Source organism: Palaemon carinicauda, chromosome 20 (genome assembly GCF_036898095.1).
Source record: "Palaemon carinicauda isolate YSFRI2023 chromosome 20, ASM3689809v2, whole genome shotgun sequence".
NCBI lineage: Eukaryota > Metazoa > Arthropoda > Malacostraca > Decapoda > Palaemonidae > Palaemon > Palaemon carinicauda.
The window spans coordinates 42,938,532-42,957,043 of record NC_090744.1 but is presented as its reverse complement, the minus strand read 5'-3'; the positions used below and the strand labels follow the sequence as shown (position 1 = coordinate 42,957,043).

At 43.0% G+C, this 18,512-nt stretch overlaps 1 protein-coding gene across 1 annotated transcript in view; it reads right to left on the bottom strand.

The window, feature by feature from the left end:
* Positions 1-11,984: 11,984 nt before the first annotated feature.
* LOC137659489 (UDP-glucosyltransferase 2-like) overlaps positions 11,985-18,512 on the bottom strand; it is a 19,277-nt gene continuing 12,749 nt past the window's right edge. Inside the window, exons 7-8 of the mRNA XM_068394378.1 lie at positions 13,087-13,312; positions 11,985-12,657 (exon numbers count right to left, since the gene is read on the bottom strand). Coding sequence (XP_068250479.1) covers positions 12,342-12,657; positions 13,087-13,312 — 542 coding nt within the window. The 3' untranslated portion in view covers positions 11,985-12,341. The remainder of the gene's footprint in view (positions 12,658-13,086; positions 13,313-18,512) is intronic.

Below are 18,512 nucleotides of genomic sequence, written 5' to 3'. Positions count from 1 at the left end.
TCGTTGCACGGGAGCAGGAATCCAAGGTCGCGGTCTACCAGTACTGACATCACAGAGGAGGGTGGTGTTGGAGTCGTCGAGGGGGAAGTCTTCCCAACGGAGGGACGTACAGGATGTCCTATATGCTTGATACTCTGGATCCTGTCGTTGGACTTCAGCCAGGGCGTTGTAATCCAATCCCAGTTGAACGGTAGCCAACGTGTTTCTTGACAGGGCATCGGCAACGGGATTCATTTTCCCAGGGACGTATTGAAGGGTGCAATTGTATTCAGCCACGGCAGAGAGATGTCGGCGTTGACGGGCGTACCAGGCGTCAGACTGTCGAGTGAAGGCGTGCACCAGAGGCATGTGGTCTGTGCGAATGACGAAGGGCGTACCTTCTAAGAAATGGCGAAAGTGACGGACAGCCAAGTGCACCGCCAGCAATTCTCGGTCGAAGGTAGAATAACCCGATTCTGCCTTGGACAGTTTTCTGCTGAAGAAAGCCAATGGGCGGGGCGAGCCGTTGACCACCTGCTCGAGTACTGCACCAATAGCGATGTCACTGGCAACGGTGGAGAGAAGGAGAGGGGCATGTGTGATAGGAAAAGTGAGAGCCGCAGCAGTTGATACGGCCTTCTTTGCATTGCAGAAGGCTGCTTCTTGAAGCGGACCCCACTTCAGGTCCTTTGGCTTGCCCTTGAGGGAGGCGTAGAGGGGAGCAAGAGTGGCGGTAATGGCTGGCAGAAAACGGTGATAATAGTTGATCATGCCCAAGAATTCCTGCAGAGCTTTGACGGTCGAGGGCGCGGGGAAGCTCTGAACGGCTGCTACCTTCTCAGGGAGGGGATGGACTCCTCCAGGAGTGATGCGGTGCCCTAAGAACGACACTTCGTTGGCGCTAAAGGTACACTTGTCGTACCGGACTACAAGGCCGTTTTGTTGCAGGCGGTCGAGCACGATGCGCAGGTGACGGAGGTGTTCCTCTTTTGAGGAGGAGATCACAAGTATATCGTCCACATAACATACACAGAAAGGGATGTCCCCTAAGATGCCATCCATGAGACGTTGAAACGTGGCCCCAGCATTACGAAGGCCAAAACAAGAGTAATTGAAGGTGTATGTACCAAACGGAGTGGTGATGGCGGTCTTGGGGATGTCTTCTGGGTTCATAGGCACCTGATAATACCCCTTCAGGAGGTCGAGCGTAGAGAAAACCTTCGCTTTGTGCAGGTAGGAGGTCACGTCGGCAATGTTTGGGAGGGGGTAGTGATCCGGTTCTGTTTGCATGTTCAGGCGCCTGTAATCCCCGCACGGACGGAGGGAGCCGTCTTTCTTCAGAACGATGTGTAAGGGTGACGACCATGGGCTGGAGGCCTTTGGGCAAAGGCCCATTTCCTCCATTTCGGCGAACGTCTGTTTGGCGGCTGCCAATCGTTCCGGTGCCAGACGTCTGAATTTTGTGAAGACTGGGGGTCCCGTCGTCTTGATATGGTGATAAATACCGTGCTTGGCAGGAACCGTGGGCGTTTGGCGAAGTCCTGGACGGAAAATTTCCGGGTACGACGTGAGGAGGTGGGCGTAGGCATCCGTGGGTGTGTTGATGTGGAGAGCGAGGTTAGAGGGGGCGGGTTGAAGAGGTGTCGACAAGTACGAGTCTGCGTTGACCAATCGTCGGTGGGCGACATCGACCAGAAGGTGGAAATGAGAGAGGAAATCCGCACCGAGGATTGGCAATGTGACGTCAGCAACGAGAAACTTCCAATTGAATTTACCGTTTCCGAACGATAATGTGAGGTTCTCGTAACCGTAGGTGGGTATCGCAGATCCGTTGGCAGCTACCAAGCGGACGTCGGCAGATGTAGACAGACTACGTCGTGTCTTGAAGAGTTTCCTTGGCAAAAGAGAACGACAAGCCCCCGTGTCTACCAAAAATTGCACGCCCGTTCCTGCATCCTGTAAAAAGAAAAGATTAGAAACACGGGAGGCCACCGCCACGAACGATGGCCTACTTACACGTTTTTTGGCCACTGACAATCCTCGGCACTTTTCTTCTCGGTTGCCCCAAATCTGAAGTGGTAGTAGCAAAACTGCGGCGGATAGGAGGTAGTAAGTGGCTGTAGAAGTTGTTTGTTGGGGCGCAAGCGATTGGTGTGTGGTGGGTGCCTTTTTCGCCGCTTCGGCACGTCACGGGGTAGGCGTGTATGTCCTACGGCATTCATGTCAGCTTCAGTTGATGTTGAATAGGCATCCTCTTCGTCAGGGGTGGAGGCGTTGATGGAGGTCTGGAAGTGGCTGTCCATAAGGGCGTCGGCTTTGGTCATCAAGTCCTTTATGGGTAAACTATCGACATCGGGTATGGCAGCGCGTGTAGGTCCGGGTAAACGGCGTATCCAAAGGGCACGAAGTAGGTTCACCTCACGAAGAGAGTCGTCTGCGGCAGGTTGAAGGCGAGCGATACTGGTCATTTCCCTGAGGGCAAGCGAAGCCCTTTGGTCCCCCAACGGTTGTTGCGAGAGCTGAAAAAGCTTTGCTATACGGGCGGCTGGCGACGGCGAGTACTGCTGCAGAAGGTATGTTCTGAGGGCGTCATACTCTATTGGGGTGTTTCCTTGTTCACAAAGCCAGTCGGATATTTCTGGGAAGGTGTCCTCGGGTATCGCCGCGAGAACATAATCTGCTTTGGTGGTTGAGCGAGTCACGCCCCTGATGCGAAACTGGACTTCTGCGTGCTGAAACCAAGCAAACGCCTCTCCGCTGGCAAACGATGAAAGTTTGAACGGGCCTGCCGCAGCGCCAACTTCCGTAGAGTCCGCCATAGTACCAACGATGGAGGGGCGAGGGGGGTGGGGGTGGAAGGTGGTGGGAGCGAGTCGACTTCCGGGGTCACCAATGTGACGGTGCCGAGAGAGAAGTTGTGACTCAAAGGCAGGAAGCAATCAACTGAGTTATTTATTAAAGAACACTCTCCTTTGTATACAAAACCTCAAGGCAACAGGACATAACATGCTCAAGAGACAGACAATGTTACAGAGGAAAACCGGAGACATGATTATTCAGGTTCATTTTAGTGCGAGGGAAGAGCGCAGATACAAGCATAATATATACAAAATAATTTATGTACGATCGTATGACACACGGTTGGTACAGTGATACACCAGGGCCTACTGTGATTGGGGCCCATCTGAACCCATCATAATTTCCTTGTGGATTGATTTGGTAATATCTTTGTAAATAGCTTTAGATGATAAGAATAATGAAAATATAATGATAAGGATGATGAAAGTGCGGAAGCACAAAAGAACGACACAGTGACCAGACCAGGGACTCTATCCGGCTGACATTGAAAACGGTAAGTTGAAAAGACATATTATAGCAAAAGGATCATGTAGACCAAAAGGGCCGTTCCCAATGGATAAACATCAAGATGGACAATGTTTTTCATAAGCTTTCTATTTTAATGAATTTACGTTCGGTATGGCATTGCCTAGGATGTGGTTAATTACTATACTTCACCATCTGCAGATCGTGCATATTGTGAAGCATGCTGGCTTTTTGTCAATCGCCAGTCTTCTTCTTTTAATGCTGTATGGGTTAATGGGGTAAGATATTGCAGGCACCTGACACAAAAATTACAAAAGCATGAGTGTACAGGGACACATCTTGAAGCTTGTCAATGGAGAGGTGGTGCTTAAATAAAACTTCAGATGAACAAAATGAAATTGAAAATCTAATAGAAATAATATATTGCACAGACGTTTTACAGAGAATAATAAACGTTACATTGACATTAACTTCTTGAAATTTGGCTTTCAGGGGACACAGAGAAAGCTTTGATAAAACTATGAGTGGCAATTTTCTCTCTATCATTCAATTATTAACAAGATATGATCCTATATTTGAATAGCTTCTTGCAAAGAAAAAAGGTCAAGTCTCCAAACACAAGATAGAGTTATTAATGTAATTCCTAATATAATTTTAACCGAGAGTATTAGAGACAATGTGTTGCAGTAAATGGTGGCCCAGATGGACTGCCTCGTGACGTTAAGATCTGCGAATTATTTCTTGGATTTTAAGAAGTAGCAACTCAAAGTGCTGCTGGATCAGAAAACGATATTGTCAGCTTACTTAAAAAAAGAAAAAAAAAAATATTCTAGATCTGAATAGCCTAAATGTTGCGGTCTAGGCATGATGGCGCAGCAAACACGTGAATATACCCCATATTCAGGTGCTCAAGCAAGAATAACTAAAAGAACTCAACGCTGTATATGTGCATTGTACCTAACATAATCTGAATCTTGCTCTCAATGATTGTGTTCAAAATATTTCTGAAATGAGAAAATATTAGACACTATTGAAGAGCTTTACAATTTATTTTGTTGCAGTATAAAACGATGGGCTATGCTGAAATAATTAGGTCATGTCTCAGAAGTTATCAGGAAAGTATTACAAACATATATGTCAAACTCGATGGTCATCTCAATTTGACTCACTAGTTGCTATAAGGGCCCTCAAAGATAGGTGTGACGGGCCGAGAGAAAGGTTAGGACTCAAAGGCAGGAAGCAATCAACTGAGTAGTATTATCAAAGAACACTCTCCTTTATATACAAAATCTCAAGGCAACAGGAAAATACATGTTCGAGAAATGACAATGTTACACAGGCGACACATAGACATGTTTGTTCTGGTTCTTTTTAGTACGAGGGAAGAGCGCAGATACAAGCATAATATGTACAAAATAATTTATGTACGATCGTGTGACACACGGTTGGTACATGGCTCCCCCCCTAAAAATGACATACTGTACATGTTAAATAGGGCGCCCTGATCTAGAGAGGCGAACTGTGGGCGGGTCATCTGGCAGTAGATAAGCAGGTTTTAGACGATCAATGGAGACCCAGTCTTCTTTGCCATGAATGTTTAGTAGGAATGCTTTCGGACTGCGTCGGATCACAAGGAAAGGACCCGTGTAAGGGGGCGTTAGCGGTGGCTTGGTAGTGTTGTTGCGCAGGAAGACGTGCATTGCAGAATGCAAGTCTGTTGGTATCTGATGCTTCGCTGGGGGCTTGTAAGTCTGGCGGCATGGAGTAAATTTTCCCACGACGTGACGTATGCGCTGGAGATCGTCGGAGGAGGTTGTAGAAGGAAAAAAATCGGCAGGGACGACCAACGGGTCGCCATACACCATTTCAGCTGCCGAGACGTCGAGGGCGTCTGTAGGAGTGGTCCTTAGTCCCAGGAGGACCCAGGGAAGCTGAGTAAACCAGTTGGAGTCCTTGCAGCGGGACATCAAAGCTGCTTTGAGGTTGCGATGAAAACGTTCAACCATTCCATTGGCAGCGGGGTTGTAGGCCGTTGTCTGATGTAAGGTGATGCCCAGGAGATTCGCTAATGATGTCCACAATTGAGAGATGAAAGTGGTTCCCCTGTCAGAAGTAATATGCTCAGGGATACCAAATCTTGAAATCCATCTAGAGAGTAAGGCAGATGTACATGAGGCGGACGTTGCAGTTTCCATGGGAATGGCTTCAGGCCAACGAGTGGAGCGGTCGATGACGGTAAACAGGTAATGATGTCCTTGTGATGTGGGTAGGGGGCCTACAACGTCGACGTGAATGTGTGCGAAACGACGCTGAGGTTGAGGAAAGGTGCCCACTCCTGAATCCGTGTGTCGATGTACTTTGGAAGTTTGGCAAGAAGTACAGGCGCGGACCCAATCCTTAGCATCCTTAGAAATGCAGTGCCAAATGAACTTTGCCTTCAGCAATTGTGCAGTAGAATGGCACGAGGGATGTGAGAGGCCGTGAATGAAATCAAACACCTGCCGTCGCATGGGAGCAGGAATCCAAGGTCGCGGTCTACCAGTACTGACGTCACAGAGGAGGGTGGTGTTGGAGTCTTCGAGGGGAAAGTCTTCCCAACGGAGGGACGTGCAGGATGTCCTACATGCTTGATACTCTGGATCCTGTCGTTGGGCTTCAGCCAGGGCGTTGTAATCCAATCCTAGTTGAACGGCAGCCAACATGTTTCTTGACAGGGCATCGACAACTGGATTCATTTTCCCAGGGACGTATTGAAGGGTGCCATTGTATTCAGCAACGGCGGAGAGATGTCGGCGTTGACGGGCGGACCAGGCGTCAGACTGTCGAGTGAAGGCGTGCACCAGAGGCATGTGGTCTGTGCGAATGACGAAGGGCGTACCTTCTAAGAAATGACGAAAGTGACGGATAGCCAAGTGCACCGCCAGCAATTCTCGATCGAAGGTAGAATAACCCGATTCTGCCTAGGACAGTTTTCTGCTGAAGAAGGCCAATGGGCGGGGCGAGCCGTTGACCACCTGCTCGAGTACTGCACCAATAGCGACGTCGCTGGTATCGGTGGAGAGAAGGAGAGGGGCATGTGGGATAGGAAAAGTGAGAGACGCAGCAGTTGATAGGGCCTTCTTTGCATTGCAGAAGGCTGCATCTTGAAGGGGACCCCACTTCAGGTCCTTTGGCTTGCCCTTGAGGGAGGCGTAGAGGGGAGCAAGAGTGGCGGCAATGGCCGGCAGAAAACGGTGATAATAGTTGATCATGCCCAAGAATTCCTGCAAAGCTTTGACGGTCGAGGGTACGGGGAAGTCCTGAACGGCTGCTACCTTCTCAGGGAGGGGGTGGACTCCTTCAGGAGTGATGCGGTGCCCTAAGAACGACACTTCGTTGGCGCCAAAGGTACACTTGTCGTACCGTACTACAAGGCCGTTTTGTTGCAGGCGGTCGAGCACGATGCGCAGGTGACGGAGGTGTTCCTCTTTTGAGGAGGAGAACACAAGTATGTCGTCCACATAACATACACAGAAAGGGAGGGTATGGGGAAGTCCTGAACGGCTGCTACCTTCTCAGGGAGGGGGTGGACTCCTTCAGGAGTGATGCGGTGCCCTAAGAACGACACTTCGTTGGTGCCAAAGGTACACTTGTCGTACCGGAATACAAGGCCGTTTTGTTGCAGGCGGTCGAGCACGATGAGCAGGTGACGGAGGTGTTCCTCTTTTGAGGAGGAGAACACAAGTATGTCGTCCACATAACATACACAGAAAGGGAGGTCCCCTAAGATGCCATCCATGAGACGTTGAAACGTGGCCCCAGCATTACGAAGGCCAAAACAGGAGTAATTGAAGGTGTATGTACCAAACGGAGTGGTGATGGCGGTCTTGGGGATGTCTTCTGGGTTCATAGGCACCTGATAATACCCCTTCAGGAGGTCGAGCGTAGAGAAAACCTTTGCTTTGTGCAGGTAGGAGGTCACGTCGTCAATGTTTGGGAGGGGGTAGTGATCCGGTTCTGTTTGCATGTTCAGGCGCCTGTATTCCCCGCACAGACGGAGGGAGCCGTCTTACTTCAGAACGATGTGTAAGGGTGACGACCATGGGCTGGAGGCCTTTTGGCAAAGGCCCATTTCCTCCATTTCGGCGAACGTCTGTTTGGCGGCTGCCAATCGTTCCGGAGCCAGACATCTGAATTTTGCGAAGACTGGGGGTCCCGTCGTCTTGATATGGTGATAAATACCGTGCTTGGCAGGAACCGTGGGCGTTTGGCGAAGTTCTGGACGGAAAACTTCCGGGTACAACGTGAGGAGGTGGGCGTAGGCATCCGTGGGTGCACTGATGTGGAGAGCGAGGTTAGAGGGGGCGGGTTGAAGAGGTGTCGACAAGTACGAGTCTGCGTTGACCAATAGTCGGTGGGTGACATCGACCAGAAGGTGGAAATGAGAGAAGAAATCCGCACCGAGGATTGGCATTGTGACGTCAGCAACAAGAAACTTCCAATTGAATTTACCGTTTCCGAACGATAATGTGAGGTTCTCGTAACCGTAGGTGGGTATCGCAGATCCGTTGGCAGCAACCAAGCGGACGTCGGCAGATGTAGACAGACTACGTCGTGCCTTGAAGAGTTTCCTTGGCAAAAGAGAACGACAAGCACCCGTGTCTACCAAAAATTGCACGCTCGTTCCTGCATCCTGTAAAAAGAAAAGATTAGAAACACGGGAGGCCACCGCCACGAGCGATGGCCTACTTACACGTTTTTTGGCCACTGACAATCCTTGGCACATTTCTTCGCGGTTGCCCCGAATCTGAAGTGGTAGTAGCAAAACTGCGGCGGATGTGAGGTAGTAAGTGGCTGTAGAAGTCGTTCGTTGGGGCGCGAGCGATTGGTGGGTGGTGGGTGGCTTTGTCGCCGCTTCGGCACGTCACGGGGTAGGCGTGTATGTCCTACGGCATTCATGTCAGCTTCAGTTGACGTTGAATAGGCATCCTCTTCGTCAGGGGTAGAGGCGTTGATGGAGGTCTGGAAGTGGCTGTCCATAAGGGCGTCGGCTTTGGTCATCAAGTCCTTTATGGGTAAACTATCGACATCGGGTATGGCAGCGCGTATAGGTCCGGGTAAACGTCGTATCCAAAGGGCATGAAGTAGGCTCACCTCACGAGGAGAGCCGTCTGCGGCAGGTTGAAGGCGAGCGATACTGGTCATTTCCCTGAGGGCAAGCGAAGCCCTTTGGTCCCCCAACGGTTGTTGCGAGAGCTGAAAAAGCTTTGCTATATGGGCGGCTGGCGACGGCGAGTACTGCTGCAGAAGGTATGTTTTGAGGGCGTCATACGCTATTGGGGTGTCTCCTTGTTTACAAAGCCATTCGGATATTTCTGGGAAGGTGTCCTCGGGTATCGCCGCGAGAACATAATCTGCTTTGGTGGTTGAGCGAGTCACGCCCCTGATGCAAAACTGGACTTCTGCGCGCTGAAACCAAGCAAACGCCTCTCCGCTGGCAAACGATGTAAGTTTGAATTGAGCGGCCTTAGCGCCAACTGCCATAGAGTCCGTCATAGTACCAACGATGGAGGGGCGAAGGGGTGGGGGTGGAAGGCGGTGGAAGCGAGTCGACTTCCGGGGTCACCAATGTGACGGGCCGAGAGAAAGGTTAGTACTCAAAGGCAGGAAGCAATCAACTGAGTAGTATTATTAAAGAACACTCTCCTTTATATACAAAATCTCAAGGCAACAGGAAAATACATGTTTGAGAAATGACAATGTTACATAGGCAACACATAGACATGTTTGTTCTGGTTCTTTTTAGTGCGAGGGAAGAGCGCAGATACAAGCATAATGTATACAAAATAATTTATGTACGATCGTGGGACACACGGTTGGTACATAGGTCTTCATCATGATAGTCATAATGAGCGCGATGCTGTGGGTGGGTATTGGAAAAAATTAACACATTGAGTTTATATTCGTGGTTGTCATGCAAACAAAATTACTAGAATCAATAAATGCACTTTCAAAGGCACTGTAAAGGCAAGAAAGATATTAAATAAAGTGATTCAATTGTTGAAGAAGTCTGCTGGAAAGGAGGCACAGCAATGCACAAGTAAAAGATGCAGCTGAGAAGCTCTCAGATAAATGTGGTGTTGAGCCAAAGTTTCACTACAGACGCAAAAGAAAGGTAAAAAAAGAAAAAAGAAAAAAACACTTTAATGAATTATGTAGAAAGTAAAGGTTTGCCGATCCAAAGTAGCACTTCAAAACTAATGTGGTTTGTGGTTATAAGGACAGACTAATCCTTCAGCTAAATTAAAGGGTTAAAAGGTTAACACATGTTGCTGAAAACTTCAATCTACTGTTTCCAAAGAATTTGCTTCCTGCAAGGAAGATATTTCTACAGAACTTCTAGCTCACTTATTGTCCTTCCGCCAATATTTCAGACCGAATCTTGAAAATATTACTACAGTTTCTAAATTATATACTTTATTGATAAGTGAAAACAGCGTCATGTGTTCAAACTTTCATGAAGTCCTAAATGTAATCTATTTCTGCAGTCGCAAGTGCTGAAGGACTCTTTACAAAGCTCAAAATGATCAAACTCATTTGAGAAGCAAGATGCCGCAAGAACGAGTGAGTGGACTGTCTGTTTTATAGATTAAAATGGCATGACATGAAACACAAACTTAGAAAGACTAATAAACTTCGCCGAGATAAACTTGAGAAAGGACAACTTTCAATAATTTGGCAAGTTTTTAGTATTTTCACACACACTTTATATATATATATATATATATATATATATATATATATATATATATATATATATATATATATATATGTATATACACATATACGTATGTATGAATGTATGCATACAAAATAAAGTTATAGAGTTGGTAGGTCCTTTGACTGGCCACACAGTAGTACAGTAAATTGCATCCCTCTCTCTGGTTACGGCTAATTTTTCCTTCACCTACACATACACTGAATAATCTGACATATTCTTTACACATTCTCATCTGACCTCATGCACCTGGCAACACTGAGATTAGCAAACAATTCTTCACTCAAGGTGTTAACTACTGCACTATAATTGTTCAGTGGCTACTTTCTTCTTGGCAAGGGTAGAAGAGACTCTTTAGCTATGGTAAGCAGCTCCTCTAGGAGAAGGGCACTCTAGAATCAAACCTTTGTTCTCTAGTCTTGAGTAGTGTCATAGCCTCTGTGCCATGGTCTTCCACTGTTTTGGGGTAGAGTACTCTTGCTTGAGGGTACACTCGGGCACACTATTCTATCTTATTTTTCTTCTTGTTTTTTAAAGTTTCTATAGTTATATATGAAATATTTATTTAGATATTGTTACTGTTTTTAAGATATTTTATTATGGTTGTTCATTACTTCTCTTGTAGTTTATTTACCTCCATATTACCTTTCTTACTAGGCTATTTTGCCCTGTTGGTGCCCTTGGTTTTATAGCATCCTGCTTTTCCAACTAGGGTTGCAGCTTAGCAAGTGATAATAATAATAATAATAATAATAATAATAATAATAATAATAATAATAATAATAATAATAATAATATAAGCATATGTGCAGGTGTATATATACACACCCATAAATATAAATGTGTGATTTTTGCTTTATTTAAGATTATTAGTTAATGGTAAATAGAGTAATGGCAATTAATTTAGGTTTTCCTGATATCGGCCTACTCAAACAATATACCCCAGGATCCATAGTGACCTAGTTCCGCCACTGGTTTATCGTTCGTAAATATATAAATATACATATACACACACACACACACACACACACATATATATATATATATATATATATATATGTGTGTGTGTGTATATATATATATATATATATATATATATATATATATATATATATATATATATATATATATATCATTAGCCATAAATAGTCCACAGCAGAACAAAGGCTTCAGACGTGTTGTTTCCCTTGCGTCTGTTTATGGGTTTTTCTATGCCAGTCTACACCCACAAACTTTCTTATTTCATCAATCCATCGTCTTCTCATCCTTCCCCGACTTCTTTTACAATCTCTAAGGACCAATTCTGTTATTCTTAATGTCCAACTATTGTCTGTCATTTGCATTATATGTCCTGCCCATTTCCATTTCTTTTGCTTACATGTTGTTTGAATATCCACCAGTCAGTAAGTGTTTCCCCAAGACACGATACCGAAATTATAAGACAGATAAGCATGGGATGGAGAGCATTTGGTAAACAAAATGAGATTATGAAAAGTAAAATGCCCCTTTCTCTAAAAAGAAAAGTATCTATTGAGATGGTCATACCAGTATAAACTTATGTATCAGAAACTTGGAGTCTTACTAAAGCCTTAAATACATGAACTAGTTACAACCCAGAAAGCTATGGAAAGAATAATGAGAGGAATAACACTAAGAGATAGAAAAAGAGCAACATGGATGCGAAATCAAACTAAAGTAGAGGATATATATATATATATATATATATATATATATATATATATATATATATATATACACACACACATATATATATCGCCTAAATACATATCGTTAACTTTTTGTCAAATTTTCAATAAAAAGAATTATAAAAGTGTAAAATTAATGAATTTAAATCAGTAATATAAACTTCAATGAAGTGTGAAAGAGAAATGCTGATATAAATCTTTACATATCAGTTAAAGTACAGTTGTTCCACGTTTGGATAGCTCGATTTTATGTGGTTCGTCAGCTTCAGGTCTTGACTATTTATCTTATTTAGTTTTCAATTTATTCTGACTCACCTTATCACTTGCACTAGAGCTATTCATTGCCTTATATCGTATGCTTCAACTGCATTTACATTGCCTATAGATTCAGAATGTAAATATGTTTGACATAAAATCCGTCCACGTATTGCTTACAATCTAACCACATAGGTGTGTATAAGAGAAATTGATAATAAAAAAGTATTTTATTGAACTATACAAACTAACTATCTGATGAATAGTTATCAATTGGCACATTCCATTCTGTTAATGTAACCTGTGAAAGCAGACATTCTCTAATTTATTTTCTGTTTTGCACTAAGAGGTAGACTAAACAAATCATTTCTTCTGCAATACTTTCTCCTTAGAAATATCATGAATCGCTTAACTATACAACTTACTAAGAAATGAATTAAAAAAATAATAACTAAGAAAATGGCTAGAATGTCCAGTAACAAGAACTTTGTCCAAGAGAGCTGAGCACTGGGTGACTTCAAGGCTGCAGCGCCTGGATTCCGAATTATGTACTCTGTCCAATAGATGGCTCTGTCCAGGGGTGTATGAATTTGATCTCTGAAGCTATATGATAATTTAGCCATGTTTTTCTTGTACCTAAGAAGGAGAAAATTAGAGAAAATTTATAGTTTTGAAGCAATAAATAGACTAAGTTATTTTCTTATTTTTCAGTAACACTCACTTCACCTGAAGTACTTAATGATAGATTGCAATTCACCATTGGAACTAGATAACCTTACTAAGAAAATTTCCTTACATAAGTATATTTCTAAGCTGAAGACAATAATAGATATACGTCCCGTGTGTCATACGACATTCTGGATGCATGAAAATAATTTATTCAACTCAGGTTTTAAAACGGTTGCTACGGAAAAAATATGATAACGCAAAAAAATCTCGATGTTTGATATATTAGCATTCTGCAATTTTGTAAGCTAATTAAGAAATTGACTCTTATCTAGACAAACACAAGGCAATATATAAAACTTGGCTAACCAACAAAGAGAAATAACTGATTTGTCTTACTTCTTATTATCTTGAATCAAGTCCAAAATACCGTCAACAATCTGGTCAGCAGAAGTCACTTCGTCCAAAGGAACAGACACTCCAATGCCCTTATCCACAATTGCCTTTGAGTTCTTAGTCTGGTCCAGAGTAGAGGGTAAAGCAAAAAGTTGCTTGCCATGGTATACAGCCTCTTGGAAACTCAAGAGACCTCCGTGGGTCAAGAATGCCTTGACCTTTGGGTGACCTGGATGGAAAAATGTCAAATGAGCAACAGGTATATTTCTTTATGATATGAAGTCAAATTAGCAAGAGAAATACCCTTGTATAGAGGGATGTCAAATAAGCATGTTACACTAAATGAAGTTAATTGGGTAATAGAAACCATGTAATATGGAACAAAGTCATTTGGTTAATGGAAACTATCCAGGATGTCCATAGTCCAACAGCATAGCAAACCAATGGCTCATTTCTTTCATAAAAGAACCACACTTTGTAAAAATATTGACTTATGTATTCTGATATGTAGCCACTCGAGATAATGCCTTGATCAGCTTTGGCGGGTATTTTAAAAAAGGCAACCATTCGTCTTTGAAAATATGGGTATCTGTCATTGTTATTCTTTTTGCAGGTTTTTTTAGGGGTGATATTTACTCCAAATAATCTGCAATTAAAATTGAAAAAAAAGCACACGCCATATTTGTTGATATATTATATTTCCAACTAATGTTTTGTGAAAAAAAGTTATCAGTTACATGAGGAAAAGGTTTATTAGACACAGCATAGGTGATATGTTCAAAATTATTATGTTGTAATGGTGGAAATGGTGTAGAATTTGGTAAATGTGGTGCAGTAGTGTGGTTATAAGGAGAGAATTGTTTACTTGCAGAGTATGGAAATATCACCAGGAGCTGATTCAACATGAACTGGAGTGACCAGTTTCAGCTGATGCGATGCATCCTAATATGGAATGTGTATTTGTTGGCTCATTTATTGCAATCTAAGAACTGTGTGTCACATGTCAAGAAAATACAACAGAGTCCCTTGTTTGCCCTGCAACTTCAAAACGACTAAACATAGGGAGTGGGTATAACACAATGGCTGGGAATTTGATGTAGTTTGGAGAACTTGGCTTACTACTCTCCACGCTACAGCTTCTTAGAATTGATGATGGAGAGGTTCCCGAGGTCATGTTAGTTGCTTACCAAACTTTATACCTCAAAATATACATGTATCATTTCAATACTATAATGTTGCAAACACCACAGAAGAGATCAAGAGAAGGCAGCTCATCTGGTGGATGTGATGCCATGCCAAGAAAGTATACAAGTGTATACAGCGTAGAATCATATACCTCTATGCAAACCTTATACTTTTTCTGTGGTATTCCTGGTGTGGTCACCTTACATAAAGCCACAACCATCAGTATTGATCAGCATGTACAGCAGTGTACAACACAAGTTGTAGACCACGAACTGCTGGCATGGCTCAGCATGGGTGACATGCAAGCTGTTGATGATAAGTATCATTCTAAGACTTTAATGTCTTTCTACAATTGCAAAAAGGACTCTAATAGAGTTGTATACAAAACTGTACACGAAAGTGTGGTCTCCATAATTGCTCTAGAAGAACTTGCCCAGTACGCAACTAGAATGGAGCAAGTTGTGCACTTGGACAAGAAAGTAAATACAGCAGGGTTAAAAAAGTGCTTGCTATTCTAGTTTTCATGCCTAAGAGAACAGATCAAAGCATGAGATATCATTTTAGTTTTTGATGACGACATTGCCAAAGCACTTAGCAAATCCCGTGACGAAGACAGTGACAGTAAATTAGTTCACCTAGCTTGAACTGCGTAGATTGTTCGTTGATGCATGTTTGATGAAGCCTACTCATTCTCTGGATCATTCAAAGAAGCCTGTCAGCAGAAGACTGCGTCATCGGTGGTATGTGCACTGTGAGATATGGTGCTGCATGAACCTAACATCAAGGCTCAAATGTAATATCCTTCACCACAGCCAGTTTTGTCCATTGCATTACTACTGAAATTCAAGAGTATCAAGCATTGGCAGAAGTAGAAAAAATACACCTCTCCTGCGGGTATAAAGAACATCCAGCTGTCTGATATGCCACATCTGAAGATTATGCTGCATGCTGAGACTCACAAGAAGGGACTAGTACACAAGCGTTTTAGTCTGGGTCTAAGTATCTTATTTGATATTCCTGTGTCTTTCTGGAGTGTGGTAGTGTGTTCATGCCCGCATCAGTAGATAATACTGACCACAATTCTAGTTCTGCAACAGTAAAGGATTCTTTCAAAGGAACAGGGATCTCCCTCATGCAACACCCAGTGTTTGCAGATGGAGGAATAGAGCATGGGACTGTTATCACTAGCGGACCTACAGTATCAAGAGATGTTGACCATCGGCCTAATTACTACAATGAGATATCACCCATCACTTCCAATGTCTGTGTCTGAACATTACCTGCCACCTCCGAGTCTTCTCTAAAACCGCACAACATCTCATACCATAAGGAGAAAGGGCATGAGTAGCTAGAGTACCCGAGAAGTGTGCTGAAAGCTGGAGATGTGACCGCAGATGGAATCAAGCAAATGACATCATAGGCTGCATACCATACCAACCAACAGGAACTATGTCAAGTTACCATCACACGGACTTCACGTCTTTTGTTCCATGAGAGTGCACATATGGATATAGTAAAAAACGTCATTTAGCATCCCAACTTTGGCCAAATGCTAGTGTGAATTTCGACTAACCATTGTTTCTTCTTGCAAGCAGGTACAGTAGAAGTGACTGGAAAAACATGGGGAAGACAAACTGGTGGTAATGTTTGAAAGCTTGCATATCAAGACGGTAGCACTAAAGAGACTAAGTAACTGGTTATAGGGAAGCAGGTGGACACGTGCGCTTGCACCGGCAAAAATTGCTATTTGCAGGAACTACTGATTCCTTTCTTTGGCCCTTGAACGTCACATCATAAGAAGAGCACACCAGGTCACTGTGGCTGAATTTTACATGCTCCAACTATGTGTATATAATAGGTGCAAGAACTTCAAAGACTAGTGCCATGACAAAGAGAATAGCTGTCCATAGTTTTTGTACTGGGCAACCATCCTGGATCTGAAGCTCTCCATCATAATCTACATGTAATCTGTGAGAGAAGCAAATTTCAGCATGTATTTGGATGGTCTAACTAATATAGTCCCGTGGTTCTTCATGCTGGACCATATACAGCATGCCTGGTGAATATTAGCCAATGTGTGGCAAAACTTCCATAACCGCACCTAAAAATCTACAATGAGTTAAAGGCATGCCGCTTTACAGTGCTAATTATCAAGAGGGTACTCTCAGCAATTCCCCTTAACCCAGCACCTGTGTGAAGGGTGACGGAGGTGCTACTGACCTTACAGATAAATTCAGTTCTAGAAGGCATCAGATGGTAGCTGGACCCAAGATTGCCATAATTATCATAGAGTTTTAGGAAATCATGTATTCAAATGCAAATAAGGACACATCTCACCATAAAGATACACAAAGTGCACAGAAATCATTTGTCAAAGGTGTACAATCACTTGTGGCTGGTATTGAAGAGCTTGAGGAAGATAGTCCAGATTTTATGGTCCTAGGCACCAGAGACATTGCTGATTCCGCAGTCCTTGAAATACTTGTTCTGTCCAGTAAATTGGACAATAACAGTTTGAAGTGTACTCAAATCATTACCTCTTAGACAGAACCAAAGTTACTGATAGCCTAAGAAGAGAAACAAGCTCAAGATCTTCAGAATGCTCAGAAGATCAAAACTGCCTAAAGGAAAGGGAGCATCCGTAAAGAGTGATGTGGTCTTCTTTGCAAGGCTTTACACTGGCTGTCAAACCTGGATGAATTCTTCTATTTTGAAAATTTAGCTTGTCCTCCTTAATTATCTGATGCTACACCTGGGTAGAAAAGTCCACCTGGTGGAATTCCTTGAAGGCATTGCGGAGGCTCAATCTGATGCACCTGCTGTCACTTCTATTGTCTTGGTAGCACCGTCATTGTGCAGGCCTTGAAGCCTGGCAGTGTCAATACATTTGAAGAATATGACCACAAGTCTTCATCTTATAAATCGAAGATCAACTGTGTCATGCTTCACGCCTTGACATTGTCTTGGATAGCTGCAAAGATGGTTCCTTAAAGATGGTGACAAGGAAAAACAAAGAAAAGGAGTGTGATGACATGAGGTGAGTCCCATTTTCATGACAGAAAATTGACAGAGATTCCTTCTTGTCAATGCTAACAAAGTAGAGTTCTTAACAATCCTGTCTGATGCGCTGGTTAACTCCTTCCATGTCAAGGCAAAGGAGAAAGTAGTCACTGATGGAAAATCAGTAATATGCCTTCAAAGGCAGGAATATGAAAGCCCACTGGCTCCATGCAGTATTCAAGTGGCAGACATTCGCATCATGCTGAGAATGCGAGTACATACAAACTGCTAGATAATAGCTTAGATTAGAATTTGCAAATACCGATTTGTATTTCCTGTAAATGTGTTGAATTTTTGATCCAAAGAGAACCAGTTAACTCTTATCTTTACAGCCTTGTACTTGTGATGTTTTCAAAAGTCAGTAGTTACCATGTGGAGTTACCAAGAAAGCGAATTAATCCATTAATCTATTGCACTATACTGAAATTTGAGTGAGCCATGTGTACAGTATGTGTCATGATAACATGGTAGCAGAAAGTAAAACGTAGGTTCTTCTAAGGCAATTCTGCAATAATTTGATTACATTTTCTGAGTCTGTAATCATCACGAGTATAAAATCCAATTCAAATTAGTGTTAAGTACGACATCTATAACAAAATTTTTATTGACCATAAAATAATTGCTCACAATACTTGGATATAGTTTTTTTATGGTCAGTTTACTAAATTTTACACGTTACATATATCTAACAGAATAGAGTATCAAAATAAGAGCCTCTATGCCATTTTGTGATAAAATTGAATGGCCGCCATTTTAGAAAATGAACGTTATAGCGGTCAAAGGCTATGATTGTTCAGAATCCACTTTTCTACATATGTACTAGCTTGGGTACTCTTATAAAGAAATGACAAATTGACATGAAATATCGGACTATGCTGCTGGACTATCATGGGTTAAACGAGACGAATTAACCTATACAAAAAGGTCCAATATCATGGTATAAATTTGTCCTGCACTGTTTGCAGATACTCTATGTACAATGAATAAGAGCACACTTCCATTTTCAGTTCATGAGGACATCCTACCACCGATGAATAAGAATGTGGCATCCAGAATTGCGTTAGGGGAGACGTGAATATTTATGATCTACAACAGGCGGTGCAAGGATAAATAATTACCAAATGAATGATGGCACTAACCTTTAACGCAATACTGTAAGTCTATGCAAGTAACTGACATTATAT